This window comes from Bos mutus, chromosome 19 (assembly GCF_027580195.1).
Source record: "Bos mutus isolate GX-2022 chromosome 19, NWIPB_WYAK_1.1, whole genome shotgun sequence".
NCBI lineage: Eukaryota > Metazoa > Chordata > Mammalia > Artiodactyla > Bovidae > Bos > Bos mutus.
In genome coordinates, this window is record NC_091635.1 from 17,301,927 (window position 1) to 17,323,430 (window position 21,504).

Sequence of the window (21,504 nt, forward strand, 5' to 3'; positions counted from 1 at the left end):
AAAACCCACTGAAAGATTTCCACGAGCTTACAGACTCCTGGCACCAGAAGGGTCTCTAGAGGTCATTTCATGCACCCCTCACACCTTATACGTGGGGGAGCTGAGGCTCCGGTTCAAGTATGTGGCTGCCTAAGGTCACCATGATGCAACAAGGCTGGTGTGGCCCTCCAGCCTGCTGAGCACGAAGAGTGTGCGTGTCACAGGCATTTACGGGCTGGGCTCCCGAGCAGACGGGGGCCTCAGGGATCCCAAGGGTCACTTCATGTGCCTCCCCCACCCCAGCCACTTTCTCCTTGACCTTCACTGATTGTTAAGTCTCCTTTTGTTTAGAAACACTCCTCACATTGACCCTAGAAGCAGCCTCCTTTTGAAGAAGTGCTGAAGCCAGTCTCCCCACAAGAGGAGGGTAGTAGCCGGGCTGGGGAGAAACCCCCCTCTCACTCCTCACACTGGAACAGCCTCGCCTCACCCTCTGGAGTCTTAGCCACTGGATCACCAGGGAAGTCCCCAAATCATTTAATCTTGTACAAACCTGTGAAGTAAGTCCTTTTATCATCCCCATGTCATAGATGAGAAAAACCAAGGCACAGGGAAGTTAAATAAGCTCCTTGAGGCTACACAGTGAGTGGGTGGAACCAGGGTTTGAATCCAGAGAGTCTGACTTCACTGCCTGTGCCCTTAAGCCACTAGGCTATACCTCCTCCCCTGAAAATAAAATGCTTTGGAAATTGAAATAAATATTTGATAATATTACTCTTAACACTAGCGACACTATTTGAGTCTAGAAAGATTATTTTCTAGAATCCTATTGTAATGATTCTATAACGTAAAAAGTACTTTGACTAGAGAGTAAACATTCATTGCCAAGAAAAAAGAGATGAGTTTCATATCCTTGATTCTGAAAAATGCCAGATTCCCTTACTTGAAAATTCCCATCCATCACTTTAGTCACAGTCCAAACAAGTTTGTTCATTTGGCTTCTTAGCTGAAAACATTTCAGAAGTAACAAAATGGCAAGAGGAAGGGTGCTTAGCAATTATAAAAGTTGGAACAAGAAAGCTGGTATCCAAGGGGAAATAGAAAACGGTAAAAAGGAGATGCAGGAACCCACAGGGTGGCTTCTCTGACATCAGACAAGAAGCAAATTGCCCCCCCACAGCAAGAGTCCATGTCTCTGTTCTGGTTTTGGCCATGGGGCATGCAGGATCTTAATTCTCTGACCAGAGATCGAACCCATGCCCACTGCAGGGTAAGCACGGAATCTTAACCACTGGACCTCCAGGGTTGCCCTCCATCACTCTTTCTGAAGCCCAGCATTTTTACTGCGGTTTGTGGTTAAGACCCTATGGAATTATGTTTAATGTGATGTGGTACAGTCTGCTTTAAAAGGCAGGCAGTAAACCCAGACAGATGTGCAGAATGAGTGTTTATAAGGTAATGAATGTAATGATGGCAAAAGACAGGAAATAGCCCAGTTATCCATATGATAGAATGCTAAGCGTTATTACAAAGAATGAGGACATTCTGTATGAATTAAGCTGGCTCCATTTCCAAAATCTTTGTCAAGTGAGAAAAGCACAATACAGAACAGTGTGTATAGTATGCTCCAAATTATGTCTTGTTTAAAAAGAGACATACAAAACGTTGCATACACATACACTTGCACATCTATGCTTATACATCCTAAGAATATCTCCGGAGGGACACGCGAGTAACAGCATTTGCCCTTGGCAAGGGGAACTGGATGCTAAGAGTGGGGATGGAGAATGACTCAAACTTTTTTAAAATTATGAAATATTTCGAGCATTCGGAAAAGTACAGACAAGAGTATAACAGATGCCCGTGTACCCACCACCCAGACTTCACAGATGTTAACATTTCTGTCATCTTGCCATGGATCTTAGCATTTTAAGTACAGCTAACACACCACCCCTCCCCCAGCCCTTCCCCCATCATGCCCTTGGAGACCAGACTAGGACCACTACAGCTGATGTGCCGTCATTCCCAAGGTACGCTTTTGATATATGTATGTAGCCATGAAATACACGATGTTTTTGCGTGTATTTAAATTTTAAGTATGTATCATATTATAACTTCCTTTGGTAACTTGCTTTTCTCATCCTTGTCTGTTTTAATGTGTGTGGAGTGCTTCTTCACTGGTTTTCACTGCTGCATAGAATTCCCTTGTGTGACTAAATCACAGCTCATTTACCCATTCTCCTACTAAAATGCAACATAATTTTTCAACATTTTCCATTTATAAAATTTTTTTTTAGTTATAATTGACATATAATACATGGTATGGATTAAAGCACATGATCCAATAAGTTTTTAAATATTTACCCACCATGAAACCATCACTATGATTGAAATAATGTACACATTCATCACCTCGAGAGTCCCTCACCTCCCTGGTAATCCCTCCCACCCTCCCAGCCGAGCCCCCCCCCAACCCTGCTCTATGTCTAAGGCAACCACTGATCTGTTTCTGTCACTACAGGTTAGTTTGCAATTTCTAGAATTTTATATAATGGAATTGTCATACAATAGCCCTCCTTTTTTTCTGTCTGGCTCCTTTCACCCAGCTTGATTTTGAGATTTACCCATGTTGTTGAGGGCACGACAGTTCATTCTTTTCATTCCTGAATAGCAAGACAAAATATGTAAAACACTCAGAATGATTCCTAGCATACAATAAGTGCTCAGTAAATGGAAGCTGTTATTCTAACAATATTAAAATCCTTCTCAAATTTAAGTTATAAATACTATACAAAAATCCCAGAGCTGCAACTGCCAAAACAAAAGGAGCATGAGCAAACCCCTTTTGCTTGAAGAAAAGACGTTTAGCATAAGCTGTGCTAAAGCAAAAATAATGTTTTTGGAAAAAATGTTCCAGCTTACAAATGGGCAATAACTTCACCCAACAGGTCAATTCACTGAGGTCTCCAGAGGAGTGTTTTACAGCTCACTCATCCTGCTAGTCCATCGGATGCCATTTTTCTCAAATCAGATGTTCTTTTATAGAGAAGGCAGCTGCTTGATATTCCCTGCATCTTTCCTCTCTTATCACTTCCAGCTCTGGGGTCTCCATTGAGTACTTTTCTAAACAGATTCAAAACTCCTTCAAATGCAAACAGGGCTTGTGTTTCAAGGCATTCATATTGCTTATCAGTGTGGATAGCACATGCTTCATTTGAAGTTTTTACTATGCCAAGCCCCTGTATTATCAGTAATGCTTTTGACTTCAAGCAGCAGACAGCGTATTAAAAAGCAGAGACATCAGTCTGCCTACAATGGTCCATATAGTCAAAACTATGCTTTTTTAGTAGTCATGTGGATATGAGAGTTGGACCATAAAGAAGGCTGAGTGCCCAAGAATTGATGCTTTCATCTTGTGCTGGGGAAGACCCTTGAAAGTCTCAATGCTGCTGCTGCTAAGTCGTTCAGTTCTGTCCGACTCTGTGCAACCCCATAGACGGCAGCCCACCAGGCTTCCCCGTCCTTGGGATTCTCCAGGCAAGAACACTGGCGTGGGTTGCCATTTCCTTCTCTAGTGCATGAAAGTGAAAAGTGAAAGTGAAGTCGCTCAGTCCTGTCCGACTCTGTGCGACCCCATGGAATGTAGCCCACCAGGCTCCTCCATCCATGGGATTTTCCAGGCAAGAGTACTGGAGTGGGGTGCCATTGCCTTCTCCGGTTCAATGCTATTGAGGCTATAATATCTATTATTCTCTTACATGCTCCCTCAGGGTAGCGGAGTCTCTGCTGCTCCAGCCATCACATCCACATTCCAAATGGAAAAAAAAAAAAAAAAAGATAAAGGTAAGAGTTAGTGCCCTTGTCAGGAAACGATAGCTCTCCAGGAATCCCACTGATTTATGTGTCTGTTCAAAATTGTGTCACATGGCCAGGCTAGCTGGAACACAACTAAGGAGAAGGAAGACGGAAATGATGTCCATCACGGATCTGATGACAGTCTCTCTTTTTACAGAATGAGAAAATGAGGCTTAGAGGTCATAAGTGACTTCCCTCAAAGCTGCATAGTGATTTAATAGCCAAGCTGTCTTATTTCATTGAGCTACTGTGTCCATCCACTTTGATTAAGTCGTGCGTCTACATTTCCATAAGAGAATGCCAACTTTGCTTCCACTTGTCTAATATCTGGAGCACATGGGTGTCTCTGCCTTTGACAGTAAGTGAAAGAGGCGCTTCACTTGTTCAGTGAAACTCTCAGGCTTAACCTGACCACTTGCTGCACCAATCGCAGGTTAATAACCCTGGCATCTTGGCTAAGGAGGTGGATCTGTGTCCCTCCAGCTGCTCTGAACACCACAGACCCAGGCCCACTACTTCCTTTCCCTTCACTGAGTTATCATCTAATGATCCACTCTTGGATGTTGTTGAAGGTTAGGATGATCAAAGATAATTTAAATGTTTAAAAAATACCTGCTGTAAAAACCTAGGCTGAAGACCATGCCCATTTTGCAGCCCGATACACCTTTTATAAGTTTCCAGGATACATGCCTTTTAGAATTGAGTGCCTAAAATTTGTTTTCCTACGAAAGTAGAGATGGGTTTGTATCAGTGATCTGGGATGGCATGGCTACTGTAATTAAACACAGATTGAGTTCTAAGCTTTCAAAAAGCCAGTTCATAAAGGACAATGTGGCCATTCTTATTTCATTACAGTAACTATATCACCCATGATTAGTGGCTCAAATAAGTTTCTTCTACTATATAGTTTGGAATCTCTTTTAATCTTTTTCAGTTGGCCTGTTTTATGTCTATTGAAATAGCTTAAGTCTTTTCTCATTCATTTTGGAAATACAAGTGATTTTTAAGAACTAAAGGAATTTGCAATGACCCATCACCAGGACAGTTGAGAAAGGGAAAAAGAGGAGTAAAGAACTGGGTCATGGCATTGATGGGGTTATATTTGCAGTGCAGTGAGAGTGAGCCAAAGCAATGCTCATCACAGTCCCAAATTCTGACATCCAACTGCGACTTGAAGTATTAGCTCAACAAATATTTGAGTGTGTAATTACACTAATTAGATGGGAGCTCGGGTGTCTGAGTCTTTGTGTAAAACAAATCCATCACCTGTTCATTAAAAGTTAAATCTGGACAAGACCTTGAAAGATCTGATCAAGCTCTCAACCTCAAAGGAGCGCTACATTATCAGATAGATAGCTTTCAGCACTTGCCTGAATATCTTCCAAAAAGGAGATGCTGTGCTGTCCTTAGTGTCTCAGTTGTGTCCAACTCTTTGCAATCCCATGGACTGTAGCCTGCCAGGCTCCTCTGTCCATGGGGATTCTCCAAGCAAGAATACTGGAGTGGGTTGCCGTGCCCTTCTCCAGGGGATCTTCCCAACCCAGGGGTCGAACCCAGTTCTCTTGCATTGCAGGCAGATTCTTTAACATCTGAGCCACCAGGGAAGTGCAAGAATGGATGGGCTACTTAAATGGGTAGCCTAGCCTTTCTCCAGGGGATCTACCTGACCCAGGAATCAAACCAGGGTCTCCCACATTGCAAGTGAATTCTTTACCAGCTGAGCCACCAGGGAAGTCCAAAAGGAGATGACACAGAATTAAATCATCAAAGACTTACCTTCTAGTAGACAAGATGCTCTACTTCAAATGGGGATTCAAAACATAAAGAAATTGAAAACAACACGTTTAAGACTATAGGGAAATCATCCCATAAATTTTAGCACCTCCAAATTATGGAATGCAATGCAGCAATTAAAAATCATGTTCTAGTAGGCTAGGTATTATCATATAAAAAGGTTTATAATATATGAAATGAAAAACAACATACACAGGCAGAATATACAGTATAATTCTTATTTTGTAAAGGAAAAAAACCTAACAGAGGAAATACACTAGAGTGAAATAGAACAAAATATTGAAAGTTATGCTTACTGCTAGGTGATAGAATTATGGGCAATTTTCATTTTCATCATTATGATTCTCTATGCTTTCCAATCTTTATATAATGAGTATGTATTATTTTATAATCATGCAAAACATGTTTTTCTTTGAAAGAAAAAATGAAGAGCCCTTACAATATAACTAAAATGTCTTAACATGTGAAAATTTGGATAATACTAAGGAAAAAGAGTTCAAACACAGAAACACAAATCAGGCCAATGCAAAGTGAAGACATGATTAATTATTAACCATCTCTGTCAAAAAACTTGGTCAGGCAGCGTGTTAACTAAACCAGGGGTTTTTGAAGGACAGGAGCCAGGTCGTAGTAACGTTTCAGAAGCAGTGTGCTATGGTGGGTACATAAGTTTCCATAGTCAAGCAGAGCTGGGTTAGAATCCTGACTTTGTCCTCAGTAGCTGGATGACCTTGAATAAAGTCCCTTTATTTCCCTAAAGCTCAGTTTTCTCTTTTGTTGAGAGATTTTTTTTTTTGTGAGATGTTTTTAAAGGTGATAATAATACATGCTAGGGCTGCTCTGAAGGCTCAGTGATATGGTGCATGTCACTTCCTCCATACAGACCCAGGTCCCTAGTGATGCCCAGCAAATGAATGACTGCAGGGCTCTGGTGCTCAGAGCCTGGAGGAATCCTGGGATGAGTGAGAAGGGCTCACAAGGTCTCTCTTCCCCAGCCATGTGAAAGAAGCATCGGGATCAGTATCAAGAGCCCTGGGTTCTAATTCCAGCATCGCATTTAGCCTGTGTCAGCCTCTGATTCTTTAGTTACAAAGAGGATATGATAAACCTTTCTTTACTTATTCATGGAGTTTGCCATCATATTAAGCCATGTATTCATTCATTCTTTAATCAGTTTTTGAATACCTTCCTTCGTGATAAATAATATCCTAGGTGCTGGGGTCATGACAATGAGGAAAAAAGAGAAAGATTCCTGGCCTTTTAGAGTTTATAATGTGGAGGCACTGAGATAATAAACAAGATGAATAAGTAAGATATACAGGATATTAAGTGGTAATAAGTGTTAATGGAGGAAAACGAAGTCAGGGCCAGAAATAGGAGGTTGCCGGGGGTGGGGGGGGTGCTTTAATTTGTGCTCAAGTGCTAGGGAAGGGCTTCCTAAAAAGATGGCATTTGAGTAAGTAAATGCCTGATGTAAGTGAGGGAGCAAACTTCTGGCATTTAGGAGAAAAGATTGCAGACAAAGGAAGCAGCCAGAGCAAAGACACCATGGCCATGGGTGACTAGTGAGCCAGAAACAGGATGGTTGGAGCAGAGGGAGTGAAGGCAGGAGCAGTGGGAGAGAAAAACCAACATGGGAGGTTTGCCCACGTAACCAGACAGGCTTTTGCTCCAAGTGAGATGGGACGCCACTGGGGGGTTTAAGCATGGGACTGGCACAGTGTGATTTACATCTTACAAGGATACCTCTGCCTGCTGTCTTGAGAACAGCGTAGGAATCTAAGGGCAAAAGCAGGAAGATCATTTGGGAGGATGTCATGGACACCAGGTGTGAGAATGAGTGGACAAGGATGGTAGCAGTGTTGTTGTTCAGCCACTCAGTTGTGTCTGACTCTTTGTGACCCCATGGACTATAGCAGGCCAGGCTTCCCTGTCCTTCACCATCTCCTGGAGCTTGCTCCAACTCATGTCCATTGAGTCACTGATACCATCCAACCATCTCATCCTCTGTCACCCCCTTCTCCTCCTGCTCTCAATCTTTCCCAGCATCATGGTCTTTTCCATGAGTCAGCTCTTTCCATCAGGTGGCCAAAGGATTGAACTTCAGCTTCAGCATCAGTCCTTCCAATGAATATTCAGGATTGATTTCCTTTAGGATTGACTTGTTTGATCTCCTTGCAGTCCTAAGGACTCTCAAGAGTCTTGTCCAGCATCACAGTTCAAAAGCATCAATTCTTTGGCACTCAGCCTTCTTTATGGTCCAACTCTCTCATCCATACAATACTGGAAAAACCATAGCTTCGACTATACTGACCTTTGTAAGCAAAGTGATGTTTCTGCTTTTGAATGCTCTGTCTAGGTTTGTCATAGCTTTCCTTCCAAGGAGCAGATGTCTTATGTAAACCCACTTCTGTTCTTCCAGTTCTGCCTGGAAGCAGAACTCACTACTGTTTCATTCTAGATAAGACTTGGAGCAGAGGTCAGCCAAGAAGGGATCCAGTGTGTGTGCCTTTTCTGGGGAGGCCTCTCTTTTCTTAATCATCATTTTGAGATAATCTGATGTATTCCAAGCCCACTTCTTCCTAACTGACATGCTTTTCTCCTCAACCATCCTCAAGTAGCATAAAAAGCGTAATCAACCCAAATTACAGGGTCTGCTTAATTCCAGGAGTTGATTTGAATATCATTGCTTCAGGAGGAGGAGAAACAAGTCTTCCTAAGGAGAGAATTTCCTATTAGAAGGACTGTTCACAAAAGCGTGTCCTTGGCAGCCCATTAATTATATTTCATTTTGACAGATCTCGTATATAGTTGTTATGTCTTAAGGGGGGTAGGAAGGTGTTGGGTGATTAATTGGTCGATAGTATATGTTAATTGCATGCTAATTAAATTTAAATTTAATTCCTATTTGGAACACTTAATTTAACTCAGGACCAGAAAATTAGAATATTCAAGCTTTTTTAAAGGAACATGTCTTTCTATCTGTCACCTTCATATGTCTGTTGACACTTCCTCCTTGTTTACAAACTTGTTTTTCGAGAAAAGGGATGAGACGGTTCTTAGAGCCTCTAGCTGTAATAGTATTGGTTCTTGCAGTACATAAATATCTAATTGGTTTATTGAAAAAATATATATATATATACCCTGTTCTTAGATTTGCTCTGAACAAGTTCTTTCAGGCTGGGAAAATGTACTCTTTGATTCCTTCCCTCTGGCTGGATAATTGAAGATGCAGCTCCAGGACAGAGTCTGTACTTAGTTTCTAGAAAAGCACTGAGATGCTCTGCTACCCCAAGGCAGGGGGCAGGGCATCCATGACACTGGGGGCTTCTGGGAAATTCCCTGGGGCTGTTGTTTCTTCTCTCCCTCAGGGAAAACCCCAGGAGGGGAACACTCTGAGAACACTGTTGACAAAATATCCAGGATTTCCTCTTTTACAGTCCAGGGGTGGAAGGGGAACCACATCCTTCCTCTCCTCCTCTGTCCTAGGTAGAGAAGGTGTGTGTATGTGTGTGTGTGCACGCGTGTGTGCTAAGTCACTTTAGTCATGTCCAACTCTTTGTGACCCCATGGACTATAGCCCCCCAGGCTCCTCTGTCCATGGGGTTTCCCAGGCAAGAATACTGGAGTGAACTGCATGCCCTCTTCCACGGGAGGCCACACAGGTGCCACTTGGGAAGTCCACTTAGGATCTGGTTGTTTGCAGATTTCCTTGAGGGTAGAGTACTAGGCCTTGGGACTTCTGTTTTTAGCCTGCAAAGAAAGCCGTGGACCTCAAGTATGGTAGAAGGAACATGGGTTTTGAAGTTTAACTGATTTGGATCTGTACCCTGGCACTACCTTAGACAAGTTAATTCATTCTTCTGAGTCTCAGTTCTGTCATCTGTGAAAGGGGTGATGGTTCTAATCTTACTGCACTGTTTTAAGGCTTGGTGAGACCATAAATGTCTGTGCAAACCTAACACGTGCACAGTCAGATGGCCAAGGCCTGGGCGCTGCTGTCGCCACCCCTGGCTGGTCATCACCCGCCTCCCCTCTGGTCCCGTGGAGCTGCCTGCCCCTGGATGCAGCTCTCGCGTGCACACTGCACTGTGGCTCATCCTTGACACTGGACTGTCTTAGAACTGGCCTCTGAGCTTTGACCCTCCTTCCCTCACTAACTGGCTCTCTCCTCAGCTGTCCTGGAGAAGCCTCTGGAAAAGAAAGCCGGCAGAAACTACGGTCCCCCAGGCAACAAGAAGCTCGTCTATTTCATTGACGACATGAACATGCCCGAGGTGGACGCCTACGGGACTGTGCAGCCTCACACGGTCCTCAGGCAGCACCTGGACTATGGCCACTGGTAAGCGAGCACACGGAGGGACTCGGCTGGGCGGGGGACAGGTCCAAGGCCGGTTCGTCCTGCTGGAGCTGCAGATCTGAGCTCAGCTCTGGCACCAGAGAAGGCGCTGGTCAGAGAAGCTACGGAGCTCTTATTTAAGGGAAAATGCCTATTCTTTCTTTACCACTTATCTCTAAAGTTACCTTCTTCAAGCTTCCAAAGCATGATTAACCAAGACCCCCCTACCCTCCCACCCACACCCCGGACCTCCCGCTGTGGTTCTGTCGCACTGAGCAGGGCCTTTGATGAGAATACCTAACATATGCCTTAAATCAGTTAATTAATTAAAAATTTTTTTTAATTGGAGGATAATTGCTTTACCATATTGTGTTGGTTTCTGCCATACATCAACATGAATCAGCCATAGATATACATATGTCTCCTTCGTCTTGAACCTCCCTCCCACCTCCCACCCCATCATACCCCTCTAGGTTGTCACAGAGCATCTGATTTGAGCTCTCTGCATCATGCAGCAAATTCCCACTGGCTATTTTATACACAGCAGTGTGTATGTTTCCCTGCTGCTCTCTCACTTTGCCCCACCCTCTCTTTCACCCACTGTGTCCATAAGTCTATTCTCTATATCAGCCTTTGTCTCTCAGAGCATCTCACAAGCTCCATTGTTATCTCCTCCAAGTGTATCATTTTTAATGGCAAAAGGTCTAAACTTACCAGAGAGAAAAAAAAAAAAAGTCGGTGATTTGAGGCAACTCTGGCTTACCATCCTACCTCACACTGAATCCAGTAAGACCTTCCTGGAAATTCTACTGCATGGCCTTCATATGGTCACCTTTCCGCTCCCAGAAATACCCGCTTCATGCTTCTCCTCTCTCTCCAAGCTTGCCACCCAGCCTCCGTGGATGACCACGCTCACTACCTGCATCTCTAACTTCCACGTCTATACAACTTACCTGCCTCCCTGTGCCTCCCCCCACCACATCTTCCCTGAGGCTTAACCACCCACCAGCATCTTTGCATCTATTCTTTCCGCCTCAGAAATCTCACTTCACCTGTTAATCCCTCCTGATCACTTCCTTCACATCAATATTTAAATTTGCATGAATTTACCTAGTGATAGTGAAAGTCGCTGAGTCATGTCCGACTCTTTGCGGCCCCATGGACTATACAGTTCATGAAATTCTCCAGGCCAGAATACTGGAGTGGGTAGCCTTTCCTTTCTCCAGGGGATCTTCCCAACCCAGGGATCGAACCCAGGTCTCCCTCGTTGCAGGTGGATTCTTTACCAGCTGAGCCACCAGGGAAGCCCAAGAATACTGGAGAGGGTAGCCTATCCCTTTTCCAGAGGATCTACCCGGCCCAGGAATAGAACCGGAGTCTCTTGCATTGCAGGCGGATTCTTTACCAACTAAGCTATCTGTGTTCAAAAATACCATTTTCTGACTGCTGCTCTGTCTCCCTCTGTGTTACTAGATTCTCTCCCCAGTTTCCAGTTCCCCATCTCCCACTCACTCCTCCAGCCACAGTGATTAGGTTTCTGTCTCCCCCACTTTACTGTTCTTACTCAAACAGCTGTATCTTTACTGTGACGTCCTGCAGACCCCATTGGGTCACCATCTTTCTTCTTCTCCGTACACACTTGATGTGGTTGCCTGCTCTGTCCTGGAAGTCCTGGCTTTCTAGGTACCATGCAGCCTTGATTTCCTCCTACCTGTTTGACCATCTCTGTGGTCTCTCCTTCCTGTTCTACTTCCACAGACATGGTATCCCTTAGGGATTTGTCCTCAGCTCTTTTATCTTCTCAGTTTCTACCAGTGGGTCTAATATTTTTTTAACCTCTCAAACACATGAGTGATTGGGCACATCCCAGCTCAGCTTCACAACACGCTCCCCTGCCTGAGCCCTCTCTCACCTGTGGCTTCTGATTGTCCCAGGTATGATCGAAACAAACTGTCCCTGAAGGAGGTCATGAACGTCCAGTATGTTTCCTGCATGAACCCCACCGCGGGCAGCTTCACCATCAACCCCCGGCTTCAGGTATGGGGGGAACTGTGACCTTGAAGTCCTAAACATCACCTTCCAGACCAGATGTTACTGGTCTCTGTGGGAAAATTGGCTCTCCACCCATCCAGCCTCTTTACATGGTAAATCATACAGGATGTGGACTTGCGTTTCCAGGAAGACAAAAAAACGCCTCAACCCAGACCCCCTGAAGCTTTGTTTTCTTTTTTTTATAATTAACGTTCATTGGAGCATAGTCGATTTGCAGTGTTGTGTTTCTGCTGTACAGCAAAGTGAATCAGTTATATGTGTATATACACACACACACACACACACACACACATACACCCATCCTTTTTAAAATTCTTTTCCCATATAGGTCATTACAGAGTATTGAGTAGATTTCCCTGTGCTATACAGTAGGTTCTTATTATCTGCTTTATATATTGGAGTGTGTGTATGTCAGTCCCAGTCTTCCAATTTATACCTCCCTCCCGTTCCCCCTCGGTAACCATGAGTTTGTTTTCTACATCTGTGACTCTTATTTCTGTTTTGTAAATAAGTTCGTTTGTACCACTTTTTAAAGAAGCTTTTCGAGCCAGATGGAATCATAGGGTTAGTCTAATTCAACTTGGCCTTCAGAATGAGAGAACGTCAGAGGGGTGAATGACCCTGCCAAGGTCACATGCATTCTCAGTATCACGATCAGATTTGGACCCGGAGTCCAGGTTCCCTTCTCTTTCTGCTATGCCACACTGACATCTTTGACCAGAGGTCCAAAGCCCTTCATTCATTCTAGGCTCAACTAAGTTTGGGTTTAATGTGAGAAGTGTGGCCAGAATGTAGAATTCAAAGCCCTTCTAAGAATTCTTGACCACCGTATCCAAATCCAGAAGAGGTGATTTCTGTTCTTTGACCACAGAGGGTAACTCGTGGCCTCCTCCCTGTGGCTCTATTTTCCCGAGCAGCGTCACTTCAGCGTGCTCACCCTCTCCTTCCCGGGAGCAGACGCCCTGTCCTCCATCTACAGCGCCATCCTGACTCAGCACCTCAAGCTGGGGAGCTTCCCGGCAGCGCTGCACAAGAGCGTCCCCCAGCTGCTCCATCTGGCCCTCACCTTCCACCAGAAAATCGCCACCACGTTCCTTTCCACAGCGATCAAATTCCACTACATCTTCAACCTCAGGGACTTCGCCAACATTTTCCAGGTGAGTCCGACCTCTCCGAGACACCTTTGGAGGCTTGACAATGACCCTGTTCCCTCCATCCTTGGCCAAACTCTTTGACGAAGGCAGGGTTCTTATGGGGTGATGAACATATAAGTATACAGAGTACCGTGGGATCTGTGTGGGTCTATTCAAGAGAACAGAGTTCCGGGGCTTCCCTGGTGACTCAGTGGTAAAGAAGCCACCTACCAATGCAGGAGACACATCGATCCCTGGTCTGGGAAGATCCCACATGCCTCAGAGCAGCTAAGCCCATGCACCACAACTGTTGAGCCCAGGTGCCACAGCTACTGAAGGCTGAGTGCCCTACAGCCTGTGCTCCAAAGCCCAAGCACCTCTACTAGAGAGTAGCCTCTACTCTCTGCAACTAAAGAAAAAGCCCTTGTAGTGACCAACACCCAGCACAGCCAACATTTTTTAAAATATAGAATTCTATTAGTCGATCGAGTTACTTCTCAGTAAGCCGGATGCATTTTTTGAGTTGGTTCCTTCAAGCTGAATGTGGCTCAGCATTTCAAAGATAATGTTATATAATGATTTCAGCCTAGGAAAAGAGAGTGGCACGGAAGAAAGATAAAAATATTTTGCACGCCCTGTTGGTCCACCCATCTTTCTTGAGTTGCAAGAGAACGTCCCCCAAACCATGCAGGAGGGCTCTGCCTCCTATAGAAGCCATGTGGTGCTACTCCTAAGACACCATCCTCCAGCCTCTGGGGTGCCTCAGTCCTAAAAACTCTGGGTTATTTCCCAGGTCAAAACCATTTCAAAATAGTGATGCTCTTCTAACTAGGGATGGCCTGTGTCTGCCTGGTGCTTCCAATCGCTCGGCTCCTCACTATCGAAACCTCCAGAGGGCAGTGCAGCAAACCCGGCCCCTTCTTCCCCTTGCTCAGGTAACCCGTCCTCACATCATGGGTCCATAACCCTCCCATCCTGGAGGAGAATCTGCAGAAACTACTCAGAGGGACCCCTCTCCAGGACAGCTCTGAGCCATTTTTGAGGGAAAGTGCCTTTTATACCAAGCAGAGGCCACACCTGTAGGGAAATGTCAACTTGACCAGGGAGCAAGGCTTGACCCTCCATGGGGAGCACATTGATAATTACCCAGGGTGAAGAGCCGACTCATTGGAAAAGACCCTGATGCTGGAAAGGACTGAAGGCAGAAGGAGCAGTGGGTGGCAGAGGATAAGATGGTCAGATAGCATCACCAACTCAATGGACATGAATTTGAGCAAACTCCAGGAGACAGTGGAGGACAGGAGAGCCTGGTGGGTTATAGTCTACGAGGTTGCAAAGAGATGGACGTGACTTAGTGACTGAGCAATGGCAACACTCAGGGCACTACCTGTGCAGGTAGGACTCTGGGAAACCTCAGACTAGCAAAAGTCCAGGCACTGAGGCCATAGGGCTTGCGGGTTCCGTGGTCGTAAGGAGCAGAAACCCACTGAACATTAGTTCAGTGATCTGAGAGCAGCGTTCCCAAAAGGCTCACCCAGAGGGTGGACCACTGAGCCCCACAGCCAGGCCAAGTCTCTGAGAGCACATGTGACCTGACCCAGGATGGCGCTCCTGGGTCAGGTGCCTCCAAACATTCACTTATTAACTTATAAATGAGGAAACAGGCCCACAGAGCTTACACTGATTTGCCTAAGAGCACACAGCCAGCCAGGGAAGGAACTGGACTAGAACCTAGGTCTTCAGGTCCCCCTTCCAATATGCCATTCTGTCCTCATCCATCCTTTTGATGAAACAGCCTAAGACAGTTAAGGCAACAAGAAGGACCCAGCCCCGTGTCCCTCAGACCTGGACAGTGGCAATGTCTGTGCATCTCCACCCTCACCTCCCATTTATCAAGTATTCATTGAGAAAGACTTTTAAAAATTTTATTTATGTATGTATTTATTTTTGGCTGCTCTGGGTCTTCATGGCTGCACTCGGGCTTCCTCTAGTGGTGGCAAGCGGGGGCTACTCTCTGGTTGCGGCACACAGGCTTCTTGTTGCGGTGGCTTCTCTTGTTGCTGAGCACAGGCTCTGAGCACAGGCTCAGTTGTTGTGGTGCACAGGCTTAGTTGCCCCATAGCACAGGGGGTCTTCCTGGACCAAGGATTGAACTTGTGTCTTCTGCTTTGGCAGGTGGATTCTTAACCACTGGACTACCAGGGAAGGCACTTTTTTATTTTTTAATCACACCAGCCATCTCTTAAATCTCACTGGAGTGGGATGAGACACAGGTGTCACCGTCTGCATTTTCCAAATGAACAAAAAGGAGTTAAGTCGTTAGATCAAATTCCCACTGCTCATAGTGGCAGAATGAAAGGGAAAAGAGGCATCAGGTCTCCCTCACACGATGCCCTGAGCCGGCTCCTGCCTGGACAGCAGCTTGTCACTTGTGCAACCTGAAATTCATACTCACGACAGCCCTTTGGGATACACATTATTATCCCAATTTAACAGAGGCTGGGAGACGTTGCCAGCTCATAGATGACAGCGTGAATGCTCGGGGAGGTAGAAGAGTATGCACGGTGTCGGTGGAATAACAAGTAGGTGGGAGCAGGCCTTGTAGGTGTCACCAAGCCACAAGATCGGGGAGGGAACTTTGAGATCAGAGAGGATCTTTGTAAAAGGTCCAGCTTCAGTCTGTAATAAAGCTGGCATTTATTGAGCCAGTCCTATGCCCTCTGCATCTGTTAGCTGATGATTTAATCCTCAAGACAACCATTTCAGGTACAACACTGATCACTTCCAATTTGGAAATGACAAAACTGTGTCACAGACAAGTCAGTAGCTCGAGTATGTTCGCATAACTGCCAAGCAGAAGCCTCGTACCCCAGATGAGTGGGGAGGTCAGCTCTCTTGTGTGGGGATTCAGGCTGCCAAGGTGTCCTGAGGAAGGAGGGTCCCAGTCCAGCCTGTGTTAGCTCCTCCCTAGTCAGGGAGGAACTAGGAGGAGAGGTATGGTGTGGGGCTAAGTCTGGTTCTTTTCCAGACTCAGCCAGCCTGCGTAGCAACCCCCGGGTCTGTGTCCCAGCCCGACCTCTGCAGCCTGCCAGCTGTCAGCTCCCAGCCCCAAATGTGGGAAGTGCACCCCCACTGGAGAACCTGCCTCCGTCCATCGACACAGCCCCTCACCCTCCTCCTCCAGAACAGAATTTTGAGCCCACAGCTTGGCTACAGCCTCCCCCTCCCTCCCCTTTCCCAGCCTGCTTGCCTAAAGGCCTGACAGGAGAGCTGTAAGGAGGGTTGAATGCCCGCAAGGAGACAGGTGCTGTCTGGAGAACACGCCAGTTTTCCTCCATCCAGCTTGATCCAAGCTTCCATCATTCAGCCCTTCTCTGCGCTTCACTCACTCTGTCCAGGATCCGGACATCGGGACAGAACTTGATCGTGCTCTGAGCAGAAATCATTAAGCATTCCCATCTCAGTGCTACACAAAACTGTCTGAGTTGGTGCAAAGTTTGCCCTTGACACACTCTCATCGACTCAGCCCTTAATTGTCAGTCAGCCTGAGCATCTGGCTGTAATGGGGCTTGTAAACTTCAGCTGATGGCTCTCCTCACTCCCAGGGTCAGCACTGGTGGTGGGGCTCCTTCTCCGCTGTCCACACCTCACACAGGGCTGGTACCCAGGAAATCCAGGAAGCAGGCAGGGGCCAAACAGACCCACTGAGATTTCTGTCTTTCTCTAAAATAAACTTTTTTAAAAGTCTCACATCCAAGCCGAAAAGCGCCAAAGTCATGAACACACGTCTCAGTTAATTGTCACAAAATCATCACAGCTACATAACCATAACTCAAGTCAAGAACTACTTTCCCAATAAATACATTTTTTAAAAAAGAAGTACATTGCCAGCATCCCTGAAACCCCTTGTTTTTCTTTCTTCTATTCACTCTTTAAAAAAAAAATGAAGCTTTTCTTTTCATTGTACTTCCCTATTTATTTGGCTGCATTGGGTCTTTGTTGCTGCGTGCAGGCTTTCTCTAGTTGAAGTGCCGCGACTTCCCATTGTGGTGGCTTCTCTTGTTGTGGTTCGTGAGCTCCAAGTTGCACGGGCTTCAGTAGTTGTGGCTCCTGAACTCTAGAGCATGGGGTCTGTAGTTGTGGCAAACCAGCTTAGTTGACCCGTGGCATGTGGGCTCTTCCCAGACCAGAGACAGAACCTGTGACTCCTGCTTTGGCAGATGGATTCTTAACCACTGGGCCACCAGGGAAGTCCTCCACTCACTCCTTCTTCTCCTCTCAGAGCTCAAGTACTGTCTGGACTTCTAGCCCCATATGTTATTTCAGCCTGTTTTGGGACTTTATATGCAAATTGTATGGAAAATACGCTTGTGTACTTTTGTTCAATATTATGTTTGCACCTATATACACAATCATGCCATTGGTAAAAATGAATCATAGTAACAATTCCTTTCTTTCTGACCCTTAAGTCTTCCCATTGCTTTTTCTTACCTGCCGCCTCAAGGAAGAGACATAGTGAGAGTGGCCTTGCACAGCATTCCTAATTTTAAGGGCAAGTGTTTACAATAGTTGGCTGTTAAGTGTGATGCTTACTATAGATTTTCATGGATGCTCTTTACCAGTTTAAGAAAATTTCTTTCCGTTTATAGTTTACTAAGAGTTTTTTTTTATCATGAATATATGTTGAAACTTAAATGATTTTTCTATATCTGTTGAAATCACTGTATCTATCTTTTTCTCTTTTTTTTTTGTGGAAATGGGATAAATTACATTGATTATTTTTTAGTAATCAACCCAACTGAGTTGTTAACATGGTGAACTTACTTTATTTTCTGGATTCCATTCATTATTTTTTCTCTATAATGTTTGCACCTATATTAATATGATTTTCTTATCATTTTTCTTTCTTCCAGTGTTCTAAGGCTATGAAGTCCTCATAAAATGCATTGGGAACCGTTTCCTCTATTTCTACTCTCAGGAAGATTTTTTAAGACACTGTATTGTACCTTCATTAAATGTCAGAAGAGTTTAGTGATGAAACCATCTGGAGTTTTTCTGTGAAAGATTTTCCATTATAAATTCCATTTTTTAAATACAAATTAGGCAATTCACATTTTCTCCTTCTTTTTGCATCAGTTGTGGTCAGATGTCAGTGTCATCAGCTTCTAATTTATTAGCATAAAATTGTTTACAGTATCCTGTTGTTATCTTTTAAGTATCTGTTTTGTCTGACATGTGCTCCTTTTTTTTTGTTCTGGCTATTGATTATGTGTACCTTCTCTGTTTTTCTCTTTTTATCTTCAATCAGCCCTGCTAGAGAGTAGGGCTAATTGTGCTAGTCTTTTCCAAAGAAACTGAAAAAGAGACGTGTGTCAATATTATGTGTTTGATTTTATTGGTTATCTCTATTTGATACATTTTTGTATACAAATTTATTAAAATTTGCTCTTTTCTTTATAATCTCTTTCTTCCTACTTACTCTAGGATCGAGATGAGTTTGTTCTTGTTCTTCTATCTTCTTGACATGGCTACTTAGATCATTAATCGTCAGCCTTTCACCTCTTGTTATGACCCGATCTTCATGCCATGCAGGTGAATCTGAGCATCATTCTGTCTGTAGCGAAAGTGTTAGTTGCTCAGTTGTGTCTTGACTCTGTGACCCCATGGACTGTAGTCCACCAGGCTCCTCTGTCCATGCATTTCTTCAGGCAAGAATACTGGAGTGAGTAGCCATTCCCTTCTCCAGGGGAGTCTTCCCAACCCAGGGATCGAACCCAAGTTTCCCTCGTTGCAGGCAGATTCTTTATTATCTGAGCCACCGGGGAAGCCCATTCTGTCTGTAATGACGTACAATTAAAGGACTCCTTTTCTTGTAAGATAAGACAGAAGTCAGTGAGGGCAAAGAAGGCATCGATGAGCTTTAAGTTATAGGATTTGAAATTGTCAAGAGGCTCTGACCTCAGTGGTGTCCATTTTTCCATAAAGGAGGTTGGAGCACTGGCTAATAGTAACAGGGAAGTGATGGACATTTGAAAAGAATAGTAAATATTTAGAATGATCCCTGAGGTGTATAGGAAGGAGAACTTACTAGAGGTGAATAACTAGATTGCTGACCTGTAAAAGTTAGCTATGTTCCTTCCAGCCCTCTGTTGTCCTTCTGATTTGAATTAACAGTCATCACCCAGATTAGCTTTCAAAATGGCACTTGTAGAGTTGAAATACAGCCAAGAAGCCACCTCACCCATTTCTGTGGTGATCTGGAAAGTAGTGGTTGAAATTCCAGGATCTCAGGTCAGGCAGACCTGGCTTCAAAGCTGTGTGGTTTTGAACTAAGGCCACTTATTACCCTATACCGTAGAGCACGCTTGCTTTCTTTCTGAATCTCACCCTTCACCTTATGCTGAATAACTATTGTAAAAATTACTTTGTAGGTTCATCACTGTGGTTAAGTGAGCTTTGTCTGGCAGAACATCTAGTTCAGTGCCTATTGCATAACTGGCTTCCATCAGTAGTAACTGTTGAAGTTTTAAGTTGCTATTCATGTTATTTTTTTTTGCTGTTTATTCTCCTTACAGGGTATTCTCTTCTCCTCCGTGGAATGTGTCAAGTCCACACAGGACCTAGTAAATCTCTATCTGCACGAATCGAATCGGGTTTATCGGGATAAGATGGTGGAAGAGAAGGACCTTGATCTTTTTGATAAGATCCAGGTAGACGTGGTCAAGAAAATTTTTGATGTGAGTATTGCCCTGTGAATTTCTGCTTACATCTGAAAAAGAATGGTGATTATGCAAGGATCACCAAAATGATAAAAATCCAGCCCTTAAATTGAAGAAAATCATATTTAGATAAAGAAAGTCTGTCCTTAGTGTGACAAAGTGGAAAATTCTGGGGCAAGAAGAGATACAAATTAACCATAGAATCTCGGTCTTGTGAGGTCTGTGAAGACCATCTGACCGTATCCTTGTCCTTTCCCCAAATTGGTCATCCCAGCTGACACACCAGCATCCTTGGAAATTCAGAGTCTCGTCTCTGCAGAGCCAGCCACTTTGGAACTGCTATTGGCTGGAAATTTGGAACAAGTCTGAAACTTGGAACATTTGGAACAACTCTAGAGACTGAAGATTTATTTGAATAGTGATTTAAAATTTATTTCCTGGGTTATGCCCCTGCTGTTGAACAGCATGCTGATCACCCTCTTCCCAAGTGAGTCCTCCAGTCTGAACCTTAGAAGGAAAGAGTGGCAGGTGGGAACAATTGCTCAAGCTGACATAAACTCCTCCTGATGCATTAGAAAGCCTGTTCTTTCTTGGACTCACTTTCATAACAATCTCCACCTCTCAAAATCTCAAGTATTTGGGTTTTGATAAGTAAACAATTCCTTTCTGGATTTAAAAAAGAATAGCTGTCCCTTTGAAACTTCAAGAATGGCTTGGTAGTGAGGAGACAAAGACCCCCTGTCTTTTAAGTCAGGTGAGTGGTACTGGGTATTTTATTTTCTTATGCATAATAAGGTTTGTCTCCACTCTGTGTGGAACCAGACCCAAGAGTCGGTCAGGAGGGTCCTTGCCCCTGTGTCTCATCACCAGGACCTCGGAGAGACTGTGGAGCAGACCCAAAGCCTGAACGTGTATTGCCATTTTGCACACGGTATCGGGGAGCCCAAGTACATGCCTGTCCAGTCGTGGGAACTTCTGACCCAGACGCTGGTGGAGGCCCTGGAGAGCCACAACGAAGTCAACACGGTGATGGACCTGGTGCTCTTCGAGGACGCCGTGCGCCATGTGTAAGCGTGCTTCTCTCCTTGCCTTTCTTCAGCTGTCTCCCCTTCCCAGTGTCAGGTCTCACTGGGGCATTTGAGGACACCTAGATAAAATCGGGAAAGCAGTGACTGCTTCTGCCGTGAAGGTCGAGATGGCAGCCGGTAGAGCAGCTTCTGCCACTGACCTTGGGGGGCAGTGTCGTGTTAGACTCTGGAGGAACAGGATTTGTGCACATGGTTGCCATTCACAATCCTGGTCCTGACCACAGTGACACCAGGGGAGAATGGGAGGTCATCAAATAAGGCAGCAGAAGGGCTGAGGACCTGTATTCCCAACCCACCCTAGTCCAGTGAGATCGAAAGTTTTAAGTGCACACGTTTCAAAAATTAACTGTCCTTTTAAGTCTTGCTCCTGTCAAGTGAATGGGCTTCCCAGGTGGCTCAGTGGTAAAGAATCACCTGCCAATGCAGGAGACACAGGCTCCATCCCTGGGTTGAGAAGATCCCCTGGAGAAGGAAATGCAACCCACTCCAGTATCCTTGCCTGGGAAATTCCATGAACAGAGGAGCCTGGTGGGCTACAGTCCGTG

At 44.8% G+C, this 21,504-nt stretch overlaps 1 protein-coding gene across 5 annotated transcripts in view; it reads left to right on the forward strand.

Annotated features, from left to right (window-relative positions):
* The window catches only part of DNAH9 (dynein axonemal heavy chain 9), a 287,208-nt gene that overhangs the window by 143,435 nt on the left and 122,269 nt on the right, over positions 1–21,504 (forward strand). For all 5 annotated transcript variants that reach the window (XM_070389508.1, XM_070389511.1, XM_070389509.1 and 2 more), the window contains 5 exons: positions 9,805–9,970; positions 11,902–12,004; positions 12,937–13,176; positions 19,728–19,889; positions 20,742–20,938. In XM_070389508.1, coding sequence (XP_070245609.1) covers positions 9,805–9,970; positions 11,902–12,004; positions 12,937–13,176; positions 19,728–19,889; positions 20,742–20,938 — 868 coding nt within the window. The remainder of the gene's footprint in view (positions 1–9,804; positions 9,971–11,901; positions 12,005–12,936; positions 13,177–19,727; positions 19,890–20,741; positions 20,939–21,504) is intronic.